The following is a 22,388-nucleotide window of genomic DNA, read 5'->3' as shown; positions in this document are numbered from 1 at the left end:
CTTTTTTCTATCTGAAAAGTCGGTGTTCTTCTCGCCTCTTCGTCCTTCTATGCAGGGCAGCTTTTCGTGCCTGTTGTTTGGCTGCATTTGCCTGCCGACAATGTCAATGTCAACGTCCGAGTCAATGTTAGCTCCTCGAAAAGTTCGGACATCCATGTAGCTGGAAACGTGTCTGGCGTCGATCGCAATATGGTCAATCTGATTAATGGAATATTGATCTGGAGAACTCCACGTTTCCTTGTGGATATTGAGGTGTGAAAAACGCGTACTGGCTACCATCACGTTTCGTCCCGGAGCAAAATTGATGAGCTTGAATCCGTTGTCGGAGTTGTTGTCGTGCAGGCTGTTTTTACCGATTATTCCACCAAAGATGTCTTCCCTTCCTAGCTTGGCAATAAAATCGCCCAGGTCAACTTTAATATTGTAGCCAGGACACTGCTCATATATTTTGTCTAAGAGCTCAAAGAACATATCTTTGGTGTTGTCATTCATCTCTTCTGTGTGGGTGTGTGCGCAAACTAGGCTAATTTTGTTGAATCTAGCCTTGATTCACTCAAGACTTTTTGAGCTTAGTCTTGCTCCAATGACAAAACCGCAATCAAATAAGCTTGGCTAGTTTTCTCTATAGTAAATATCACAGCATTTCATTCTCTTTTTGCCCTGCTTTGTAGCAGGGCCAGTCTAAGGGACCTAGCATCCCACATGCATATCCAAAGTTCGTTGTCGTTAGCGTGGTTTTTTAACAGTAAATCCGTCTGTATCCAAAGCTTGTTGGTGCTTCGCAACTACTATGTCTTACGTGGTCAGGAAGTCAGAAGGGGAGCCAGATAGAACGCTTCCTATAAGCCTGGGCTCCGAATACGTCGTAGGAGCCCTATAAGCTCTTCAATTAGTAGTTCAGCCTTACAAGAACTGTGGACGTAACTGTTGATTCCACCTCGAGAATTCGTCCGATGCCGTCTGGATAAGGAGAGCTGCCTTAGTGGAAACACCTCTTCCACATTCTCTCGTTTGCAGCCCCCAACAACTTTCAATTAGGGTTGGAACACAATCTCCAGTTGAGTTACTAGGCACCCAATGTTCAAAAAAACCTGTGGATGCTTGTGCCCTCTTGAATGCACATGAATACCATTTGAACATTATATATTTATACTAAGCTGTATTGACCTTATACTAAAAAATTACCTATTGTTAATATAATTTTAATAATTTGCATTTAGATAATGATTCCATTAACTAAATTACTGGAAGGTTTGAAGAAATAACATCTGCAGTATCTTATTTGTTTAGATTTTAAGACACAAATTCCATAACATAACATCATTTTTTATTCGGTTTTATGAACAAGGATCATTCGAAAGGTTTGCTAGGATGGCCTGAGATATTGAAAGACAAAACATTATTAGATTTAAGAAAATTTCCTAGATGTCACTTTTAAAGCAATCACTATTTTACATTTAACAAGCAAACTCTACGCCATTAAACTGGAACAAATCATTAAAACAAACATTTTGAAAATTTTGCTATAACTCGCATAACTTAAATACTTTCGTCCCATTGTGAAGACCCTTCTTGACAAATAATAGGAATTTCACAAACGTCATAACATTGACGTCATTTCTCGAACAGGTGATCAAGAATAGCCACTGAAATCTTGTAATTAAACACCTTTAGGTTTATTTTTTAAGACCACCTGAAATATAAGGTCTATGAAAATACTCCAATCGATTCAAAACCTTAACTATGATAGTTGTGAAGTTATGTAGGACATACAGACGCAAGTGAGGGAATATGAACAATTCCAATTCAACATTTAATTTCAAAAATAACTATTAATTTCTCTTGAGAAAGTATTCGTTGTAACTTTTTATTGGACAATCATGCTTTATAATACAAATTAAAGAAACAGGCCCTAAGTGGCTGCCTTTCGGAATGCCGTAAAATCTTAGAAATGGTAAAAAGAAATTATAGACTTTCCGTCGTAAACAAAATGTCATACACCTTCGTCGAATTTAAGAAAAGTATTATACAATTCTTACTCTTTCCATTTGCACTCATAGTATGTCCTGAGTATAATTATTATTATTAAATTTCGCTGCGATACTTAAGTCTTAATGGTCCAAATCTTAAATCAAATAACCCGGTAGACATAAACACAACACTTATGTCATAACATTTAAGTTCTTTTTTTTTTGTCTTGGTCTCTATATTTTCTGATCCACTGTATAAGCTGTCAATAAAAAGGCCAACAAATATTTTATGCGGTTTCTTTTGATGTGTGCCATTTTCTTTTAAATTGCGGCTCGCAGTTATTTCTACTGACATCGTCACCCACATACGGAAGACAAAACAAACACCGATAGTTGAGTGGCAGCAGGTATATAAGATTACCTTCATCTTTCCCGTCTTAAGCGTCTTGCATCTTCATCGCCCTCGCGTCCGTCGGCCGTTCTTCCAGTCGTCAGTATTTGATGCATCGTTTGTAGGCATCTCGTCGTCGTTGGGTCTCTGAGGTCCGACTGATTGCTGATTTCTCAGATAATTTCTCTCGTCTAAAACTGCCAAATCACCATTCTTTCAAATGCGCGCTTATAGCCACTTTGACTCGGAAATATGTAAGTAAGTTTTGCTCCAGCTCCACAAGCTGTGCAACGGAAAGTCGCCGTACAGCCGTCGCCGGCAGCTCTCGCTTAGCCATACAAAAATTATTCCACGGAATTCTATGCGAAGTCAAACGGAGCACAGTTTTATGATCATGATCGAGCAATCGATGTTTACCTTATGGTAATGTGGTCATTCAAGCTGCCATGGAACACATATACCTTGGGTTGCCTTGCCATCAAAATACAATTTCGTCTAGAGTACGATGTGAGAGAGACCCTGATGTCAGTCGGCGAATAAGGATCGCTTTTGAATCTCCATTGGACTTGGAGAGCTTGTTGGACATGGTGTGTAGGAAATGCAAAGATCTGCTTTTTCTTTATTTTTTGAGTCACCATCCGCATCTTGGTCAAATAAAAAACCCCTTAAGGAACAATATGGTGGCCCGTTTGGTTTAATGGACAGTCTCGGGTCAAAGGAGTGACGTATACCTAACGTTTGACGTTCGTTTGGCAAGAAAGGCGTATACAATGTATATACTCGTAGGTGCTCACCAGAATGACTTCTTAATTTGCATAGGCCCCATAACTTAGACGGACACGAGGTACAGTTTCTTGAGTTGTACTTCTTTTTGTGTTATTTGTTAGAACAAGAATGGCCGCCACGGAAATGGATACAAGAGGTGTTGACGAAAAGTGGATCATGAATGTTTGGAAAGGCAATTAAGTTCACCTCAATAGACAGATACATGATTTTTGAAGGTATAAGATTTCGAGGGGGTTTCCATATAATAGAGTTGATGTTGGTACAAGTTTTTAAACATGATGTAATGATGGAAGAAATTGGAGGAACTTGAAGAGCTGCAAAAAACGAATGTCATTATGATAATGATCTTTAAAAGCTCAGTTGATTTTGCCAAATTATCACGGCTAGTAACACGATTGAATAGCACATGCAAATGACAAAACTTAATTATCAAAATGAGTGTTCGTTAACGCAAACGTTGCGCGCAGTAAACTTATTTTATGGTATGCGTGGTGGTTCTTCACAGCCGACTCTTCGACGTTTCGTGGCCAAATTTGAGACGACTAGTTCAGTAAACAATCAACTAACACCCGTACTTTCTAGGAACGCAAGATCGGCCAAGAACATCGCCGCGGTGTAAAGCAGAAGCCAAAGCTGTCTATTCATCGATGTTCACAAAAACTCGGACTTTTGCAGACTTAAAACATCCAACAGATCCAGGAGCTCAAATGTCATGACCAACGACAACGCCGTTTGTTCGCTGACTGAGCTTCGAATGGTCTGAAAGAGGACCCACATTTTAGCCAAAAAATCATCTTAAGTGACGAGGCGCCGCATTTTTGGGTGAATGTCTTTGTAAACAAGAAAAATTGCCCTATATGCCACGACACCAGCCCATGCGAAGTACACCAGGTGATAACGATCCTCAAAAAGTTGTCAATTAGTGCGGATTTTGGGCCGGCGCGGTGGCCTAATTGGCTTGTACTTTATTTAAAGTGACGTTAATGAGGCGGTCACCGTCAACAACGAGCGCAAGCTACATAACGATGATAACTTATTTCTTATGGCCCAAATTGCACCATATTGACCTAGACGACATGTGGTTCTAGCAGGATGGCGGCGGCGCGCGTGGCGTTACGTGCCACAGCTAACGCCACGATTGACATTTTGCATAAACGATTTAAGGTAAGGTTGTCTCTCCAGGGTGAAGTGAATGTCAACCAAGGCCATGTAATTTGATCCCGCTATACTTTTTAATGTAGGGTTTCTTGAAGTCGCAGATCTATGCAAATAAACCACAATCAAATATAACACAGGCCATCGCTCAAATTCAGCCGGATCTATGCGGAAGAGTCATTGAGCAATGGAATACTCTGATCCGTGCCACCGTAAGAAGCCGAGGTGGGCATTTGAATGATGTCATATTCCACACTTAATGGTATACATGCGCCTTTTAAATAAATAAATAATTTTGTTAATACCTCACAAACAGCTTTTTGTATTACATTTCAGCATATACCCGCCCTTATTGGAAAACGCTTTATTTTGTCCGTTGGCAATACTGTAACACTAAAAAATCAAAAATTTCAATTTTGTGTGGTCGGTCTAGTAAAGTTTCCTCTTCTTTGGACCATAGTTTTTTGCTTACCTTTTTATAGTCGTTACCTTGTTGATAACGGCTACCTGATCTCAGGTATGTGCTTGGATTGTTTTTCGTCTTGAGCTTTTTATTTGCTATAGTTAGAGGTTGCACGTCATTATGTCTATTACTCCTTCCCCTAATACTTGAACCATTTAAATTGTAGACCATTGGGAGAATTTAATCGTTCAAACGCTTAACTTCTGGTTTCCTGGATTTTTCAGTCTGGGAAGAGGAAGGGATCTCTTGTCTTCTTTGCTCAGGTTTGGGTCCTCCAGATCGGGAAGCAGTCTTTGGGCTATGAACATTTAATTACAAAACACAGCACTTTGAGCGAGTAGACTATGTAAGGTGATAACAACACAATACATTAATACAAGACAGAAGGACAGAAGAGAAAGAACAACAGACGAAAAAAACAAATGACAACAGCACGCGGTAGATTTCGAGACAGTCCCCCATTTGTCTACTAACCACGCTCGCTGTTGATTGATTTTGATGATCGAAGGGAACCGAAGCTTTATCAGTGACTAGGCCGTTGCCTGGGCTTTCCAAAGCCTTTGCTTTATAAAGGGTTCAGCTCTTTTACTTGAAATGTACCATATCTTCGAATGGCTCTTCTGGCATTCACAATCCTTCCATTATCTGGATTCAGTTTACCTTTATTATTCTTCTTGTTTTGATGAATAATGTTGTCCTTATGTTGCGTTATAAATGAACGCAACAATTTCTTTAAACATTTAATTTTAATTAAAGTAAAAAAAAAATGATGCATTTTGCATCCACTTGCACACTTGTTTTTTTGTTTACAATTTTCGATCTGACAACTGTCATATTCCTTCTACACGAGGATGAGAGAGAGCGGGACGGCCATAGTCCTTCTGACCATGGTTCTCTCTGTCATTTTCGTGAGGAAAAAAATACCAAGTCTCGTTTCAGGTTTCAAATAAGGATGGTGTCCATGGAAGTGAAACCAAACCAGATGGACGGTCTGGTCCAGACGTAAAGTTTCATGAGAAGTCACTCCAAGTGGAGAATGGCCTACGGCCCAACTTTAACTCTTTAGAAAACTTTTTTTTTGTAAATTTATATTCTTTAATTATTAATTTAATTAATTAATTTAATTATTTTGTTCATGTTGTTAATCATTTCTAACGTCAAGCATATTAAAAAAAAATTGAAAGAAGAATTGTAATACAAAAAAAAAAGATTTCATAAATTTTTGGACGATTAAGTTTCGGGAAACTTAGTTCGGGGTTTAATTAGCAGATACCAATTTGTAATTATCTTTTTTTTTCTTTCGCGCGGTTGTTTTGAAGATAAAGTTAAATTTAAAGTTAAAGTACAGATTTTTCTCGATCTTAAATTTCATAGTCATTGTTCGATATCAAGGTAGAAAGTGGGGCTGGCTGAATGCAGCTCCTGGAATCGTCGTGACCTGGAACTGAATCCAGCGGGCGGCGAATTCCAGGATGACTTGCATTTAGCTGTGAGAGAAGAGCGAGTAAGCGGGATCGCGAGAATTTCATCACAAGTTGAGATCAACATGCCGATCTCCGATTGGCTGTTGATGATGTGATTGAAATCCGCCACTCCATATTGGCTGAAAGCTAAAATGGCGGGAGAGGTAAAGAAGAGATAGGACAGATCTTGAGATCTGGCCGTCAATTCTTGTCAAACTTTCAAGGAGTGCAGATAACAAAATTTTTTGAGAAATTCGAACAAAGAGTGTGAAAAAAAAAGATTGAGAAAAATTACAAAAAAAAGTGTCGGGACTGAGGAAAAATAAAGAAGGAAAAGGAAGTTAGTTGCTAGTTTGGGATTTTCAAAAAAAAAGATAAGTACAAATTTCATCGGTTCGGTATAAAATCGTTTTGACATTTAATTTTTTTTTATTCTTTTTTAATCCCCAATTTATTGATGGGAATTTAGACCTTAACGGTCCATAATTTATGAAATCTTTTGTTTAATTGTTGGAAAAGATCCTGAGTTTTCATCCTGCTTTTGCAAGGTTTCTCAGGCCTATTTAACTTAATAAACATATCTTAAAAAGATTTCCATTTTGTTCTTTCTTTTGTTTCTATCGTGGTTTTATTATTGTGTTGGTTTTTTTTTTCTTCTTAAAGGTTTGCAATTTCCTTTTTTTCAGAGAAAAAATTGCTGGCGCCCCTTTTCTTACTTAACGTAAGAACGCCCCTGTGGCAAATTTTTAATCAAACAATAATTTTGATATCAACGTGATATCATATCCATACGCAACTTTATCAATCGATTCATCGATTGATTGTTAATTGCTGAACCCACCCCTTTCTGAGCTCGTCGTGGTGGCAGCACTTAAATTGCTGCCTGTTGCAATTTTTGCCTCGTCGCTTATTCGCCGCTGTCGTTTGACAGCTCGATATAATCCTTTTAATTCGGTTCTTGTTTTTCTTCGCGGTTAATTTGTTTAATTTTATTTTCGTTTAATTTCATTTTTTTAATATTCGGCAAAATAAATTGCAACAAATTGGCGCCCAACGTGGGGCTTGTAAAAGAAAAATTACTTCATTCTTCTGGAAATCTTGTGTGGAAAAATTTACTTGTTGTTTTTGGGAATCGTGTGCTGTGCCTTGGTGTCTGGTTTTTCTTTAGCTAAGTTTTGTGACTTTTTGTTCTTGTGTTTTATCATTGAAAGTTTTACTAATTCTTTTTTGTTTTCCTATAGGATATTTGTGAAGTGGAATAAAGGAAAAAATCTTGTGCCGGGGAGTTGAAACAGCGGTGGGAATCCTCAAAAATTAACCCCATTTGGTTGAAGGTTTTCAGTATTGAATTGAGTGAGTGTTTCTTTTACTTTTTTGTATTTTCTTTGATAAAATTAAAAAAAAAGAATTAATTTGATTAAGCATACAATATATAGACAAATACATATATAGTTATATTGACCAGTGATAGTGGAGATTTCGGGTTGATCTTGAAGGTGACCTTTTTATCATTTTGATATAACTATATATATATATATAAATAATACATATATTCAATATTCATAATTTTGGCGGTAATAATTTCAAGTTTTATTGACGGTTCTTTTTTTTGTGATATATTTAATTTTGATATAATTTTTTATTGATGTTACCAGAGTAATTTATTTTTGTGTTTTCTTAAAATTGAATGCGATACAAATTTTTTCTTATTAATAGTTTTTGTAGGTTTTCTTAAAATTTAGTTGAGTCTTATTAGTGTTACCATAGTAATTTTTTTTTTGGTTTCCCAAAATTTATTTTAAATAATTTAGCTGGTGGTATCATTTTGATTTTCTTTTAGTTTTTTTTAAATTTATTTGATTTCCTTTTCTTTCCGTACTGGGTTACCTTATTAATTTTTTTTATTTTTTTTGGTTTTTCTTTAAATTAATTTTAAAATAATTTCGCTAGTGTTATCGTATTGATTTTCTCTTAGGATTTCTTAAAATTTACTTGATCTTTTGTTGGGGTGACCATATTGATTTTTTTTTAAGTCCTTAAAATAATTTCAATATTACTCTTTTCTGGTGTTACCATATTGTTTTTTTTTTTGATAATTTTTTTTGATATTGGATATAGTTGAGGTTGAGAATTAGAGTTTCTTTTTAAGGTGTTCTTTTTGTTAGTATTGATCGTTTTAAATTTTGTTTTACTTTAATTGGACATAGTTGCCATCGTTGGTTGATTCAGTTAAAAGGGTGGTTTTATTTTTCAACGCTTTTAAATACAATTTTGTTGTAGTTTTCTTTTAGGAAATATTTTTGTTAGGATGGATATTAATAGGCTTTCCAAAGAAGAACTCGTTTATGAGTTGCGGGCTAGGGGCCTGAAGGAAGGGTCTAAAGTTGATGAGATGAGGATGACTCTCAGGGCTAGTCGTATGCTGGAACGGACTGGTTCTATTTCTTCGGATAGTCCCCACTATCCATATTCATTTGAAGAGGATTCAAAGGCGGTTAGGGCGAAAGTTTTAGAAATTAGGGATTTGCTTCCGAATGTGTCGAAAAATCCGAAGTCGTCGGATTATCAGAAAGTGTTGACAAAAATCGAGTGGTCGTTGGGTAGGATCTCTAGGGCTAAGGCCGAATCGTCGGATGAGGTTAACGAGGTAGCGGATTTAAGGGGGGAAATTTTGCTTTTGATGGCGAAATTGTCCGAGGTAGAGGAGGTGATGGAACCTCCTAAAAATGTTAATAATAATAATGATAATAATCAATCAACAATGTCGACAGCAGATTTGGAAGCGCCAGCTGCGTCAGTCGGCCAACGAACGAGCTCTAGTGGGTTCCAAATACAGGGTGATGCACCCCGTGACCGGAACCCCGAGCGACCATATAAGTGGAACGTGCAGTTCTCTGGTGAACGGTGTGGTTCATCAGTGAACTCTTTTATTGAAAGAATCGAAGAATTAAGGGAGGCTCGCGGTGTTTCGGAAGAAGCAATTTACAGGTCAGCGGTGGATTTGTTTACTGGGAAGGCGCTCCTCTGGTTTAGGGCGATTAGGGACACGGCTTCAACATGGAAAGAGTTGGTTAGGGAATTGAAGTTGGAGTTTTTGCCCTCCAATTATGATGATCTCTTGTTGGATGAGGTCAGGCGTCGAACCCAGGGTAAGGAAGAGTCAATAGGCATGTACGTTGCGCTCATGCAGACTCTTTTCAAACGTTTTTCGGAGCCTCTGAGTGAGAATAGGAAGTTGGCTATTCTCATGAAGAATATCGCTCCATTTTACCAGACACAGCTAGGTTTAGCTGACATTAAGTCAGTCAACGATTTGGTGGCCTTGGGCAGAAGGCTGGAAACCATTAGGGCAAATGTTGAGTCGTTCGTTCCTCCACCCTCTTATCGCAACAGGTCGGCTTTGGAGCCGGATGTTGCTTATATCGCCTCGGTATCGGATACTCGAGTTGCGGTTAATCCTGATCCCCCTCCGAATAGAAACAATCGTTGTTTTAAGTGTAACCGGGAAGGCCATTTCGCTAATTCCTGTTCCGCTCCTAGGCGCTGCTTTGGTTGTGGTACTGTAGGGACCACAAGACAAAATTGTAGACGCTGCTCGTCGGGAAACGGGCAACGGACTCTTGGGCCAGCAGGACAAGAGCGCCGGCGTCAGAGTTAGGAAGGTTGCCTGCTGGCGACCAGTTGGCTTACAAAGTTAGGTTAGGTTTCACGTTAGATTCAAGCGGTACAGATAGACGTCCGTTTTTAGGAGTTAATATTTATGGTTTTAGGTTTTTAGGATTACTAGATTCTGGAGCATCGCGAACGATTATTTGTAGGGACGCATGGCATGTTTTAAAAGATTTAGGATTACAATTAGATAGTTCAAATATTAGGGAAGTTCATTTAGCAGATGGTGCAGGTATAGGAGTTTTAGGAATAGTTAGAATACCCATTGTTGTAGAGAGTAGGTCAATTTTGATTGAATGCTTAGTCATTCCCAACCTACCGCATGCTTTGATTTTGGGTGCCGATTTTTGGGCATTATCGGGTATAGTCCCGGATTTACGTTCAAACATGTGGAGTTTTTCGAACCAGGAGATAGTGGCTTCGATAGATACTACGTCTATCACAGAGGAGTCTGAGTTAGACGAGGATCAGAAAGGGAAACTTAAACATTTAGTCGAGAATGCTTTCAAGAATATGCCAGAGGGATTAGGGGTAACAACAATGGTAGAACATGTCATTAAAACTTCGTCTGAGCCGATTAAACAAAGGTATTATCCGGTTTCACCGGCAATGCAGGAACATATAGATAGATCACTTCAGGAGATGTTGGAAGAGGACGTCATTGAGAAATCAAACAGTCCATGGGCTTCCCCAATTGTTCTCATTAGGAAAAAGGATGATAGTTTTAGGTTTTGTGTCGACTTTAGGAAGGTTAACCAGGTGACAGAAAGGGATGCGTATCCGTTGCCGATAATTTCGGCTATTTTAGATAAACTTAGGAATGCCAAATTTTTAACATCGTTGGACATTAAGTCCGCTTATTGGCAGATACCAATGGCAATGGAATCGCGGAAATACACTGCTTTTACGGTACCTGGTAGGGGTCTATTTCAATTCAAAAGAATGCCTTTTGGATTACACAACGCGCCTGCAACATGGCAGCGTTTCATCGATAGTGTGTTAGGGCCTGAGTTGGAACCATTCGTTTTCGTGTATCTGGATGATATCATTATCGTCACAGATACATTTGAAAAACATTTAGAGATTTTAGGTGAGGTTCTTAGGAGATTACGAGAGGCGGGGCTGAAAGTAGGCCGCGACAAATGTAATTTTTGTAGACCTTCTCTTAAATTCTTAGGTTATGTAGTCGACAAAAACGGGTTACACGTAGACCCGGAAAAAGTTGATGGTATGATCAAAATACCAGCACCTAAAAATGTAAAACAAGTTAGGAGTTTCATAGGGACAGTTTCATGGTACAGACGCTTCGTACCGAATTTCGCTACACTAGTTAGGCCTTTAACAGATTTGTTGAAAAAGAGTAGGAAATTCGTTTGGTCACAAGAATGTGAAGATAGTTTTCGTCAAGCAAAGGAATGCTTAATCACGGCTCCAATTTTGACATGTCCAGATTTCAAGCTTCCATTTGTCGTTCAGACAGATGCATCCGACTACGGCATCGGGGCCGTACTCACCCAAACATTTGAAGAGGGGGAAAAAGTAATTTGTTACTTAAGTAGGTCACTCAATAGGAGTGAAAGAAATTATTCCACTACGGAAAAGGAATGTTTGGCAGTTTTATGGGCGGTCGAGAAGTTACGACCTTATATCGAAGGAGTTCGGTTTACGGTCGTAACGGATCACTATTCTTTGATTTGGTTGAGCAATCTCAAAGATCCACAAGGTAGACTTGCACGTTGGGCAGTTCGGCTGCAACAGTTTGATTTTGAAATCATTCATAGGAAAGGGAAAGAACATGTAGTACCAGACATGTTATCTCGGGGAGTTCCAGAGTTAGCTGGGATTTCAGATGAGGATAAGGACCCTTGGGTAGCTAAGATGGTTTCGTCAGTTGAGTCTAATCCGTTAGCTTTTCCGAATTGGAGAGTAGACAATGGCAGGTTATACAAATTTGTAAAGTCAAATCATGTGATCGTGCACGACAATAACGAAGAGTGGAAGTTAGTAGTCGGAAAGAAAGATAGGTTAGGAGTGTTGAAAGAGTGTCACGATAGTCCACTAGCGGGACACATGGGGGTTAGAAAAACGTTCGCGAGAGTAGGAGCTAAATATTATTGGCCTAAGATGAGAGTAGACGTCACCAAATATGTTAGGAAATGTAGTATATGCCAACAAGTGAAACCGATCAATGACAAGCCAGCCGGTCTTATGACTGAGAGAGTAGGAGCATCATCTCCTTGGGAGATGATTAGCGTCGATTTAGTAGGGCCCTTACCTAAGTCCAACAGAGGATTTATGTATATTTTAACAGTAGTAGATTATCTTACCAAATTTCCCTTATTGTTTCCACTCAGGACAGCCACCGCAAAGGCGGTATGTAAAGAGTTAGAAGATAATGTTTTTCTATTATTTGGAGTTCCCAAAATTGTCATTTGTGACAATGGTCCGCAGTTCAAGAGTAGGGAGTTGAGGACACTTTGTGAAGGTTATTCGTCGAAAATTAGGTTTACTCCGCATTACCATCCACAGGCTAATCCTGCCGAAAGGATTAACCAAATTATCAAAACAACCTTAAGAGCGTACGTTTCAGAGAATCATCGAGTCTGGGATTCTCAGTTAGCTAAGGTAGCTTGTGCTATACGCACATCCCAACATGAAGTTCTAGGTGTTAGTCCTTACTATGCGAACTTTGGGAAAGAGATGTCAACGAGTGGGAATTACGAAGGTATTAGGAGTGAGAGTATTGAAGGGAATAGGAGAGTCGAAGGAGGAACCATTGAAGAACGGTTCAGGAAGTTGAGAATAGAGATAGCTGCAAAATTTAAAGTAGCGGTTAAGAAATCCGCCGAGACTTACAATCTCAGGAGGAGAGATACTCAATATCTCCCGAACGACCTCGTATGGCGAAGGAATTTTGTTTTATCCGATGCTGCTAATTACTATGCAGCTAAATTGGCACCAAAGTTTGTGGGCCCATTTAAAATCTCTAAAAGGTTATCTCCTTGGACTTATGTTCTTGTAGATGACAACGGCAAAGATCGTGGCACTTGGCACATAAAAGATCTGAAGCCATTTACGTCGTTATCGGAAAATTAATAAATATTGGAAGTCCCTTTTTAAGTAATGTTTCTATCTCGTGATTATTAAACGAGAGAACTTTTTTTTAGTAATCTTGTTTGTGTTATGAACAAACACCTTTTCAAGGAGGAAAGGGTGGGATTTGTTGCGTTATAAATGAACGCAACAATTTCTTTAAACATTTAATTTTAATTAAAGTAAAAAAAAATGATGCATTTTGCATCCACTTGCACACTTGTTTTTTTGTTTACAATTTTCGATCTGACAACTGTCATATTCCTTCTACACGAGGATGAGAGAGAGCGGGACGGCCATAGTCCTTCTGACCATGGTTCTCTCTGTCATTTTCGTGAGGAAAAAAATACCAAGTCTCGTTTCAGGTTTCAAATAAGGATGGTGTCCATGGAAGTGAAACCAAACCAGATGGACGGTCTGGTCCAGACGTAAAGTTTCATGAGAAGTCACTCCAAGTGGAGAATGGCCTACGGCCCAACTTTAACTCTTTAGAAAACTTTTTTTTTGTAAATTTATATTCTTTAATTATTAATTTAATTAATTAATTTAATTATTTTGTTCATGTTGTTAATCATTTCTAACGTCAAGCATATTAAAAAAAAATTGAAAGAAGAATTGTAATACAAAAAAAAAAGATTTCATAAATTTTTGGACGATTAAGTTTCGGGAAACTTAGTTCGGGGTTTAATTAGCAGATACCAATTTGTAATTATCTTTTTTTTTCTTTCGCGCGGTTGTTTTGAAGATAAAGTTAAATTTAAAGTTAAAGTACAGATTTTTCTCGATCTTAAATTTCATAGTCATTGTTCGATATCAAGGTAGAAAGTGGGGCTGGCTGAATGCAGCTCCTGGAATCGTCGTGACCTGGAACTGAATCCAGCGGGCGGCGAATTCCAGGATGACTTGCATTTAGCTGTGAGAGAAGAGCGAGTAAGCGGGATCGCGAGAATTTCATCACAAGTTGAGATCAACATGCCGATCTCCGATTGGCTGTTGATGATGTGATTGAAATCCGCCACTCCATATTGGCTGAAAGCTAAAATGGCGGGAGAGGTAAAGAAGAGATAGGACAGATCTTGAGATCTGGCCGTCAATTCTTGTCAAACTTTCAAGGAGTGCAGATAACAAAATTTTTTGAGAAATTCGAACAAAGAGTGTGAAAAAAAAAGATTGAGAAAAATTACAAAAAAAAGTGTCGGGACTGAGGAAAAATAAAGAAGGAAAAGGAAGTTAGTTGCTAGTTTGGGATTTTCAAAAAAAAAGATAAGTACAAATTTCATCGGTTCGGTATAAAATCGTTTTGACATTTAATTTTTTTTTATTCTTTTTTAATCCCCAATTTATTGATGGGAATTTAGACCTTAACGGTCCATAATTTATGAAATCTTTTGTTTAATTGTTGGAAAAGATCCTGAGTTTTCATCCTGCTTTTGCAAGGTTTCTCAGGCCTATTTAACTTAATAAACATATCTTAAAAAGATTTCCATTTTGTTCTTTCTTTTGTTTCTATCGTGGTTTTATTATTGTGTTGGTTTTTTTTTTCTTCTTAAAGGTTTGCAATTTCCTTTTTTTCAGAGAAAAAATTGCTGGCGCCCCTTTTCTTACTTAACGTAAGAACGCCCCTGTGGCAAATTTTTAATCAAACAATAATTTTGATATCAACGTGATATCATATCCATACGCAACTTTATCAATCGATTCATCGATTGATTGTTAATTGCTGAACCCACCCCTTTCTGAGCTCGTCGTGGTGGCAGCACTTAAATTGCTGCCTGTTGCAATTTTTGCCTCGTCGCTTATTCGCCGCTGTCGTTTGACAGCTCGATATAATCCTTTTAATTCGGTTCTTGTTTTTCTTCGCGGTTAATTTGTTTAATTTTATTTTCGTTTAATTTCATTTTTTTAATATTCGGCAAAATAAATTGCAACACTTAGTCGGGGTTGGGCCATGAGGGCTATGGAATTTGGAAAAGTTTTTAACGAGGAGGTAGAGCACCCATTTTATTCGTTAACCTTCAGCAGTCTATTGCGAAATAAAGATCACCTTGGCAACTGATAGTGTCAGGATTTTGGCCGCAAGCTCGCTTGAAGTTATACATTTGCTCTTCTTTTTAGCAACACTGTTTTCGGCCACGATCTATGTCAGAACGTAAATAAGGATCGATAATCATTCTCTAGAAGGAAATTCTTATCAAAACTCTTCTGTAACTCTAAAGAACCTTCCAGTGAGTCAAAGAAGTCCATGAGGCACTTGGAAGGTCCTCATGAACTTTGTTGTTGTTTTGTTGTGGTCGTCACTTGTGATTTATCTTAGCTAATTTCATGTTACTTCAAACTTTCCTTGATCGCAGAAATCTTAAAACTCGTGTCAGAGGTCTTAAGTTTAATCTCTTTCTGTTCCATCTAATGTTGCATGTTTTAACGGGTACTGCTTTTTGCGAGGCAGAGTAATTCTTGTCATAAAAAGTGTTTTCTTCAATAATCTTCTCGGATTCGGTTTAAAACTGTAGGTTCCTCCATCCATGACAACAGTTCTCCCAAAAAGGAACGGTTGAGAGTTGTAAGTCATTAAAGCCTAATTCTCAACGGACTGTTGCTCATGTATTTTTATTGCTTCATTATAAATAGAACAAAGAGAAAAGGGCCTAAGTGACTAACTTGTGGAATTCCAGAATTAACTTTGAACTTGTTTGATACGCAACCATTGAAAAGTAAAGAGTATGATTTATTGGTTTCTATTAAGTATTAACTGTTCAATGTAGTCAGCAATTTCTATCCTTAGTTCACAAAATGTCAAAAAGGAGAGTTTTGCTATCTTATTGCAACAGGAAAAATATCGTGTTGTTATGTGTGTCCTCCAAGGCTCTTTCCTCTTTTAACGCAATTAAAAAATGTCTTTTTAGCTGTTAACCATCTTAATACCTCTTTCTTATTACCCATATCTAGAATATTATCCCATTTATTTCTCCCATGTGTCTAAGGCCCCATATCATGTGAAGACAATATTAATATTTGTTTGCGAACGAATCAATGGACTGTATGTACAAATGTTTTTATATTTATTCTTGTTTAACTCGATTTTGAAGTAACCAACAAAATTAAAGAGGCACCAATCAATATGTGAAATATATGTGTGTTGTATTTGTTAAATTATGTGTTTTGTGATACAAAATATTACCATGTCTGCACAGCTTGACGATCGAAATCCAAGAGATCGATTCTTGCATAAATTCTTGATTGCAAGGTGCAAGAATTTGACCACAAAAGAGAATGCGAGATTAAAATTGAGTGAAACTAAATAACTGTGTAGCTGATAAGAAGTTTGTGCATGAATTTTAACATTAGATTTAAGTAGGCAAAAATTAACTGGACAATTTTAAATTTATAGAAATAACATAGTGTATGGTTTGAATGTTTGGTAAAATGTGTAAATGATATAATTTTTATGAGTTTAGGTATGAATGATTTTAAAGTAAATTTCAATGAATTGAATGATTTGAATGATTGAAATAAAGTAAATAATTAAAAATAGTTTGAATTGATGATAAATACATTGAATGTTGTTTAATCCTGAACATCCCGGCCCCCCTGGAACGAGTTTCAGGACATGGGTACAACTGCCAGCTTGGTGATTGCACGAACAAAGGTTCCACCACTCGTTTTTACAGTTGCAACTCGTACTCGACCATCTGTACCTTGAGTTGTTGCTGTGATTTTGCCAAGTAGCCACTTTGTTGGGGGAAGATTTGGTTCCTTTATAATAACAAGGTCCCCTGGTTTTAGGTTTGGACTCTGCTGCTTCCACTTTGGCCGTTCTTGAAGTGTGGTGATATACTCCATGTGCCACCGTTTCCAAAAACCTTGGACCATATTTTGTAGGTGATTCCAATGTGAGAGTCGATTTAGTGGCGTGTTTAAAGTGGTAGGCTCCGGGACAGCAGTAAACGGTTCACCTATAATAAAATGAGCGGGGGTTAGAGGGTTTAAATCTTGATCGGATATAACACAAAGAGGACGAGAATTCAGAATAGCTTCGATCTGAGTGAGAACGGTGTACATTTCTTCAAATGTAAGAATCGTTGCTCCGACTACTCGTCGAAGGTGAAATTTGACGGACTTGACACCTGCCTCCCAAAGACCGCCAAAGTGTGGTGACGATGGGGGGATGAAGTGCCATGCGATGCTGTCCTTAGCAAGTGACGTTGCAACATCTTCGTTATACGCTTCTGATAACACCAACTTGTGCATCTCGTTGAGACACCGACGTGCGCCTTGGAAGTTGGTTCCATTGTCCGAGTAAACGTTCGAACATAATCCACGACGAGACACAAATCGACGAAATGCGGCAAGAAACGCTTCGGAAGTAAGGTCACTCACTAGCTCAAGGTGGATGGCTTTAGTGGCCATACACACAAATAGGCATATGTATGCTTTTGACGTCTTTGGATTACGACCTTTGGACAATTTTATGTTGAATGGCCCTGCATAATCGCACCCAGTATTCGAAAAGGGACGACTTTGCGAGATCCTTTGTGATGGCAAATCACCCATTAGTTGCGAAGTAGTACTTTTCCGAAGTTTGAAGCATCTTTTGCAGTTGAAAACAATCTTGCGGATTGAATTTCGACATCCCAAAATCCAAAACTGCTGCCTTACGATGGCAAATGTTGCGGAAACTCCTGGATGAAGATTATTTTTGTGGATATCTTCTATAATGAGAGAGGAAAATCTATTATTTGGCAGAATATAAGGATGTTTTATATTAAAAGATATGTAAGAATTTTTAATTCTTCCTCCTACTCTTAGAAGACCTTTGTTGTCAAGGAAAGGGGCGTATTTTAGAAGTTTGGATTTTAAGGGTAGTTCTTTTTTGACTATTAAAGTACGAATATCTTCACTGAATGATGTTAGTTGGACCGATTTAATTATGGTTGTTTTGGCGATATGAATTTCTTTTACAGTTAAGTACGAGGTACGACGCTGACGTTTTGAATTTTTACTTAAATAGTTGAATATGAAGCGAATGACGTACGCGAGTATTCTTTGCATTCGAAACCATGACGAGGTCTTACTGATTATATGATCAATGACATCAACATTTTTCACTGAAGTTTGGAGCACTTGATGCGGAGATAGTCTTTGTTCGAGTAAAATTTCGTTATTTTCTTGTTGTAAGGTTACGAATTTGGGTTTAGGCCATGCATTCTCCTCCAGACACAACCATGATGGACCAGTCCACCAGAGGTGATGGTTCGGGAGATTCGACGGAGTAACACCGCGCGACGAACAATCTGCTGGATTTGACTCTGATGATATATGGCGCCAGCAACTCCTTGGTGTAACTTCCAGTATAGCAGCGGTTCTGTTGGCGACAAAGGTAACCCAGCGACGAGGAGGTGAAGAGAGCCAGTGCAACACTATTTCAGAGTCGCACCAAGCCACAGTTTTTGAAAATTTGTACGAAAGCGATGTTTTGATTAGGTTGATCAGGCGAACTAATAGCAAGGCCCCACATAGCTCCAAACGGGGGATTGAAATCGGCTTCAGTGGAGCGACCTTTGTTTTTGCTGCAATTATGGTTATTTTGTACACACCTTCAGCAATTTTACACCGGGTATATAAAACAGCACCGTACGCACGTGATGATGCATCACAAAACCCGTGAAGCTCTATGTCGTTGAACGAAGATTGGAACAAGTTTCTCGGGATTCTAATTTGCTCAAAACAAGGAAGCTCCTCTCTGTACCTTGCCCATCGGTCAGCTAATCCCAGAGGCAGCTGGTCGTCCCATCCTAGTTTTAAGTCTGAAGACCAGAGTTCCTGAAAGAGGATTTTGAAAAGCACGACTGAAGGCGCTAACAGTCCCAATGGGTCAAATATCCGCGACACTTCTGACAACAATGAACGCCTGGTAAGTGAAATGGTTGGAAGTACTTTTGACATACGAAAAGCATATTCATCACTTGAAGGGTTCCAATGCATACCAAGCACCTTAACAAACGATTTTGAGCGTTCTGTATCAAAGAAAGCGTACTCACAATCTTCCTTTGGAAGAGAAGCAAGAAGTGACCAACTGTTAGAACTCCATTTTCGCAGCTGAAGTTTGGCCATTGATAGAAGAGCAACTAATTCCGATTGCAATTCGATGAGTTCCTTGGTAGATTTTGCCCCTGTCATCACGTCGTCAACATAAACATCTTCCAAAAGAACACGGGCTGCATTTGGATACTCGGATCGGTAATCTTCTGCAAGCTGTTTTAATACGCGAACGGACAAAAACGGAGCGGGTGCTGTACCGTATGTAACGGTATGTAATCGATAGTGTTCTATTTCTTTGGAAGGAGAATCGCGCCAAACAATCCGTTGGTAATCAGCGTGGGGATCCTCTATCCAAATTTGGCGAAACATTTTAACTACGTCCGCCGTGAACACGAAAGGATGTCGTCGAAAGCGTAAACACACACCTATCAGATCACGTTGAATCGGAGGGCCTACTAACAGTGTACTGTTCAAGGATTTTCCTGCTGAGTCTTTAGCTGAGCCATCGAAAACGACACGCAATTTTGTGGACGAGCTGTCCGGTTTCAAGACCGCATGATGAGGCAGATAAAAACACCTGCCACTAGAGACCTTAATTTCATCGTTTGGAATTCGAGTCATATGACCTAAGTCAATGTATTCTCGCATAAAATTAGAATATAACTCTCGCAATTTTGGATTTTGATTAAAACGACGTTCCATTGCATGAAGACGAGAAACAGCGAGAGAAAGAGTATTTTCGAACGACGGATTTGGTGTTTTAAATGGAAGCTGAACTACATACTTCAAATCTGGAGAACGAGAAAATGTCTGGCGAAAGTGTTCTTCTGCTTGGTCGACCACAATTGAATGAATTGCTGGAGCAACTTCCTCAAGTTCCCAGAGCCGTTGCATCGAGTTATCTATGTCGATAGTAGAATGGCACGAGAGAAAATGATTTGATTCTTCTCGTTCGAAGAATTGTCCCGTAATGACCCACCCAAACGAAGTACTTTGGGCGATTGGATATCCATCAGGACCTCGAATTTGTCCACCTTTAATAATGGTCCAAAGCTTATCACCACCAAGAAGAATATCGATAGGAGCAGCGATGTTAAAGTTTGGATCAGCGAGTTCAAGATTTGAAATATAAGACCAAGATGAAACGTCAATGGATTTAGATGGTAAATTGGAAGTCAATTTGTCGAGAATAAAGGCATCAACGAACAGATGTGACGAGTTGCAACGAGAATGAATATTTAAGGATATGCGACCTTTGGTATATCCTATCTCTGTCGATGATAAACCGAGGATAGGAATTTTCGAGTGAGTTCGTTGAACACCGAGTCTTTGAACAAAAGATTCAACAATAAATGAAGACTGTGACCCGGAATCAAGGAGCACCCGACAGTCTATAAAATTTCCTTGAACGTCTTCAATTTTAGCCCAGATGGTTGGTAGAAGAGTTTTCTTCCGACAGCTAAGATCAAGCGAATGATTATTAATGACCGGTATATTAGATGTAGCGAGATTTGACAACGGTAATTGAAGCTGATTAGAAGATACAGAAGATGATTTTGAATTATTGATTTCAACTGGGTGCACCAGAGAATGATGGCGTGATTTGCACACCCTACAACGAAACGATGAATGGCAATTTTTCGACGAATGCCCAGCACGAAGACAATTGAAACATAAACGATTTGTCTTTGCAAAGTTTCGGCGAGATTCAACGTCTAACCCGACGAATTTGGAGCACTGTGGAAGGATATGACTGTCTTGACACATTGGGCATTTAGATGTTGAAGCTGAATCTGAAGGCCCAGCTAAATGTGCCCGAATGCTATTCGATAGCTTTGTACGCGATGTTACCGAACGATTGTTAAGAGATTGGCATGCTTCAAGAGCATCACACCGCTCTTCTAAGAATTCTAAAAATTCTATTATTGTGCAATCTTCCCGAGATCCGATATGTTCTGCCCAAGATTGTTTTGAATCGGAATCCAATTTGTTTAATAACAAATAAATAAGCCATGGGTCGCGGCCCGATTTGTTCAAAGCACTTAGCCCACGCACAACTTCATCGGCACCGTCAGATATTTTTCTTAATGTTTGTACATTAGATACACTGGCAGAAGGAAGCGACAAAAAGGTTTCTATAAATGATTGTACGATTAATTGACACCGATCATAACGTTTTTCTAAACGATCCCATGCTTCGGGATAATTTGTATCACTAATTGCAATGTGTTTTATTAGATTAGCTGCATCACCGCGCAAATAGGATTTCAAATAATGAAATTTATGAGTTGGACTAAGATTTTTCCTCGTATCAACTGACCCCAAGAAAAGATCCCTAAAGGAAGGCCAGTCCTTATAGCTGCCGCTAAATGGTGGCACAATTATCGAAGGAAGTTTTGTAGTATTCGAATCATTGGCAGACAACGGAGCCGAACCTAGTTTTTCTAGAAATATCGATTGCTGATCAGCTAAACGATCTATAGCGTCAGATGTTTTAGCAGAAATTCCATCGGAATTAACTTTTTCGCGAATAGCTTTGACAATTTGAGAATTCGTTACAAAATATTTGGTTTCGTATGCCGAAAACTCATTTTCCATTTCATCGACTTCTGTTTCTTCTGATTGCTGAAGAATCTCATTATGAAGTGCAGAAAATTCTGTCCACGCGGTTTCTAATTTACCTAACCGAATTTCTAACATTTCTATCGGTGTAGATTCATCAATTGTCTCTACAAATGCTGCCGCCCGAGTTAAACGCCCCTTAGCATTACCACATTTAACTTTTAATGCACTCGCCATCGCACAATTTAATGCTAAATATATATATATATTTGTTCTCAGCAAAAAGAAAACTATGTTCAGTTTTAGCGAACAATGAGCGGATAAATTATTATTAATTATAATACAAGCACTCAATGTTCACACTTTAAAGTTTAAATTAATTTTACAAATACTCGTATAATTTGAAAGTCTAATAAAGTTCACGAAACCTTGCAAGTGGAGTAACGTCGCATATACATCTGTACATATAGATTCATGTAATCAATATATTGTACATATGATTAATATGAAACATTATTTTTATACCACTTTTGATTTTTTATCTAATTCAATCAATTATAATTCGGCGTTGAAGGACCACAATGTTTGCGAACGAATCAATGGACTGTATGTACAAATGTTTTTATATTTATTCTTGTTTAACTCGATTTTGAAGTAACCAACAAAATTAAAGAGGCACCAATCAATATGTGAAATATATGTGTGTTGTATTTGTTAAATTATGTGTTTTGTGATACAAAATATTACCATGTCTGCACAGCTTGACGATCGAAATCCAAGAGATCGATTCTTGCATA

At 38.3% G+C, this 22,388-nt stretch overlaps 2 protein-coding genes and 1 long non-coding RNA gene across 3 annotated transcripts in view; 2 read left to right on the top strand and 1 right to left on the bottom strand.

The window, feature by feature from the left end:
- LOC129954032 (chymotrypsin-2-like) overlaps positions 1-22,388 on the top strand; it is a 71,793-nt gene that overhangs the window by 7,140 nt on the left and 42,265 nt on the right. The window lies entirely within an intron of this gene.
- On the top strand, positions 7,474-14,471 carry LOC129954033 (uncharacterized). Its single transcript, XR_008782629.1, has 2 exons — positions 7,474-7,581; positions 13,356-14,471. It is a non-coding gene; the product is annotated as an uncharacterized LOC129954033 (long non-coding RNA).
- Positions 16,591-21,828, bottom strand: LOC129953706 (uncharacterized). Its single transcript, XM_056067077.1, has one exon. It carries the CDS (start codon positions 21,826-21,828, stop codon positions 16,591-16,593), a length of 5,238 nt encoding a protein of 1,745 aa, XP_055923052.1.

Source organism: Eupeodes corollae, chromosome 1 (assembly GCF_945859685.1).
Source record: "Eupeodes corollae chromosome 1, idEupCoro1.1, whole genome shotgun sequence".
Classification (NCBI taxonomy): domain Eukaryota; kingdom Metazoa; phylum Arthropoda; class Insecta; order Diptera; family Syrphidae; genus Eupeodes; species Eupeodes corollae.
Note: the sequence above shows the minus strand (reverse complement) of the source record. Positions and strands in the feature narration are given on the sequence as shown.

Coding starts and splice junctions, on each gene's coding strand:
- LOC129953706 (XM_056067077.1), bottom strand. CDS start 21,828: ATGGCGAGTGCATTAAAAGTTAAATGTGGTAATGCTAAGGGGCGTTTA.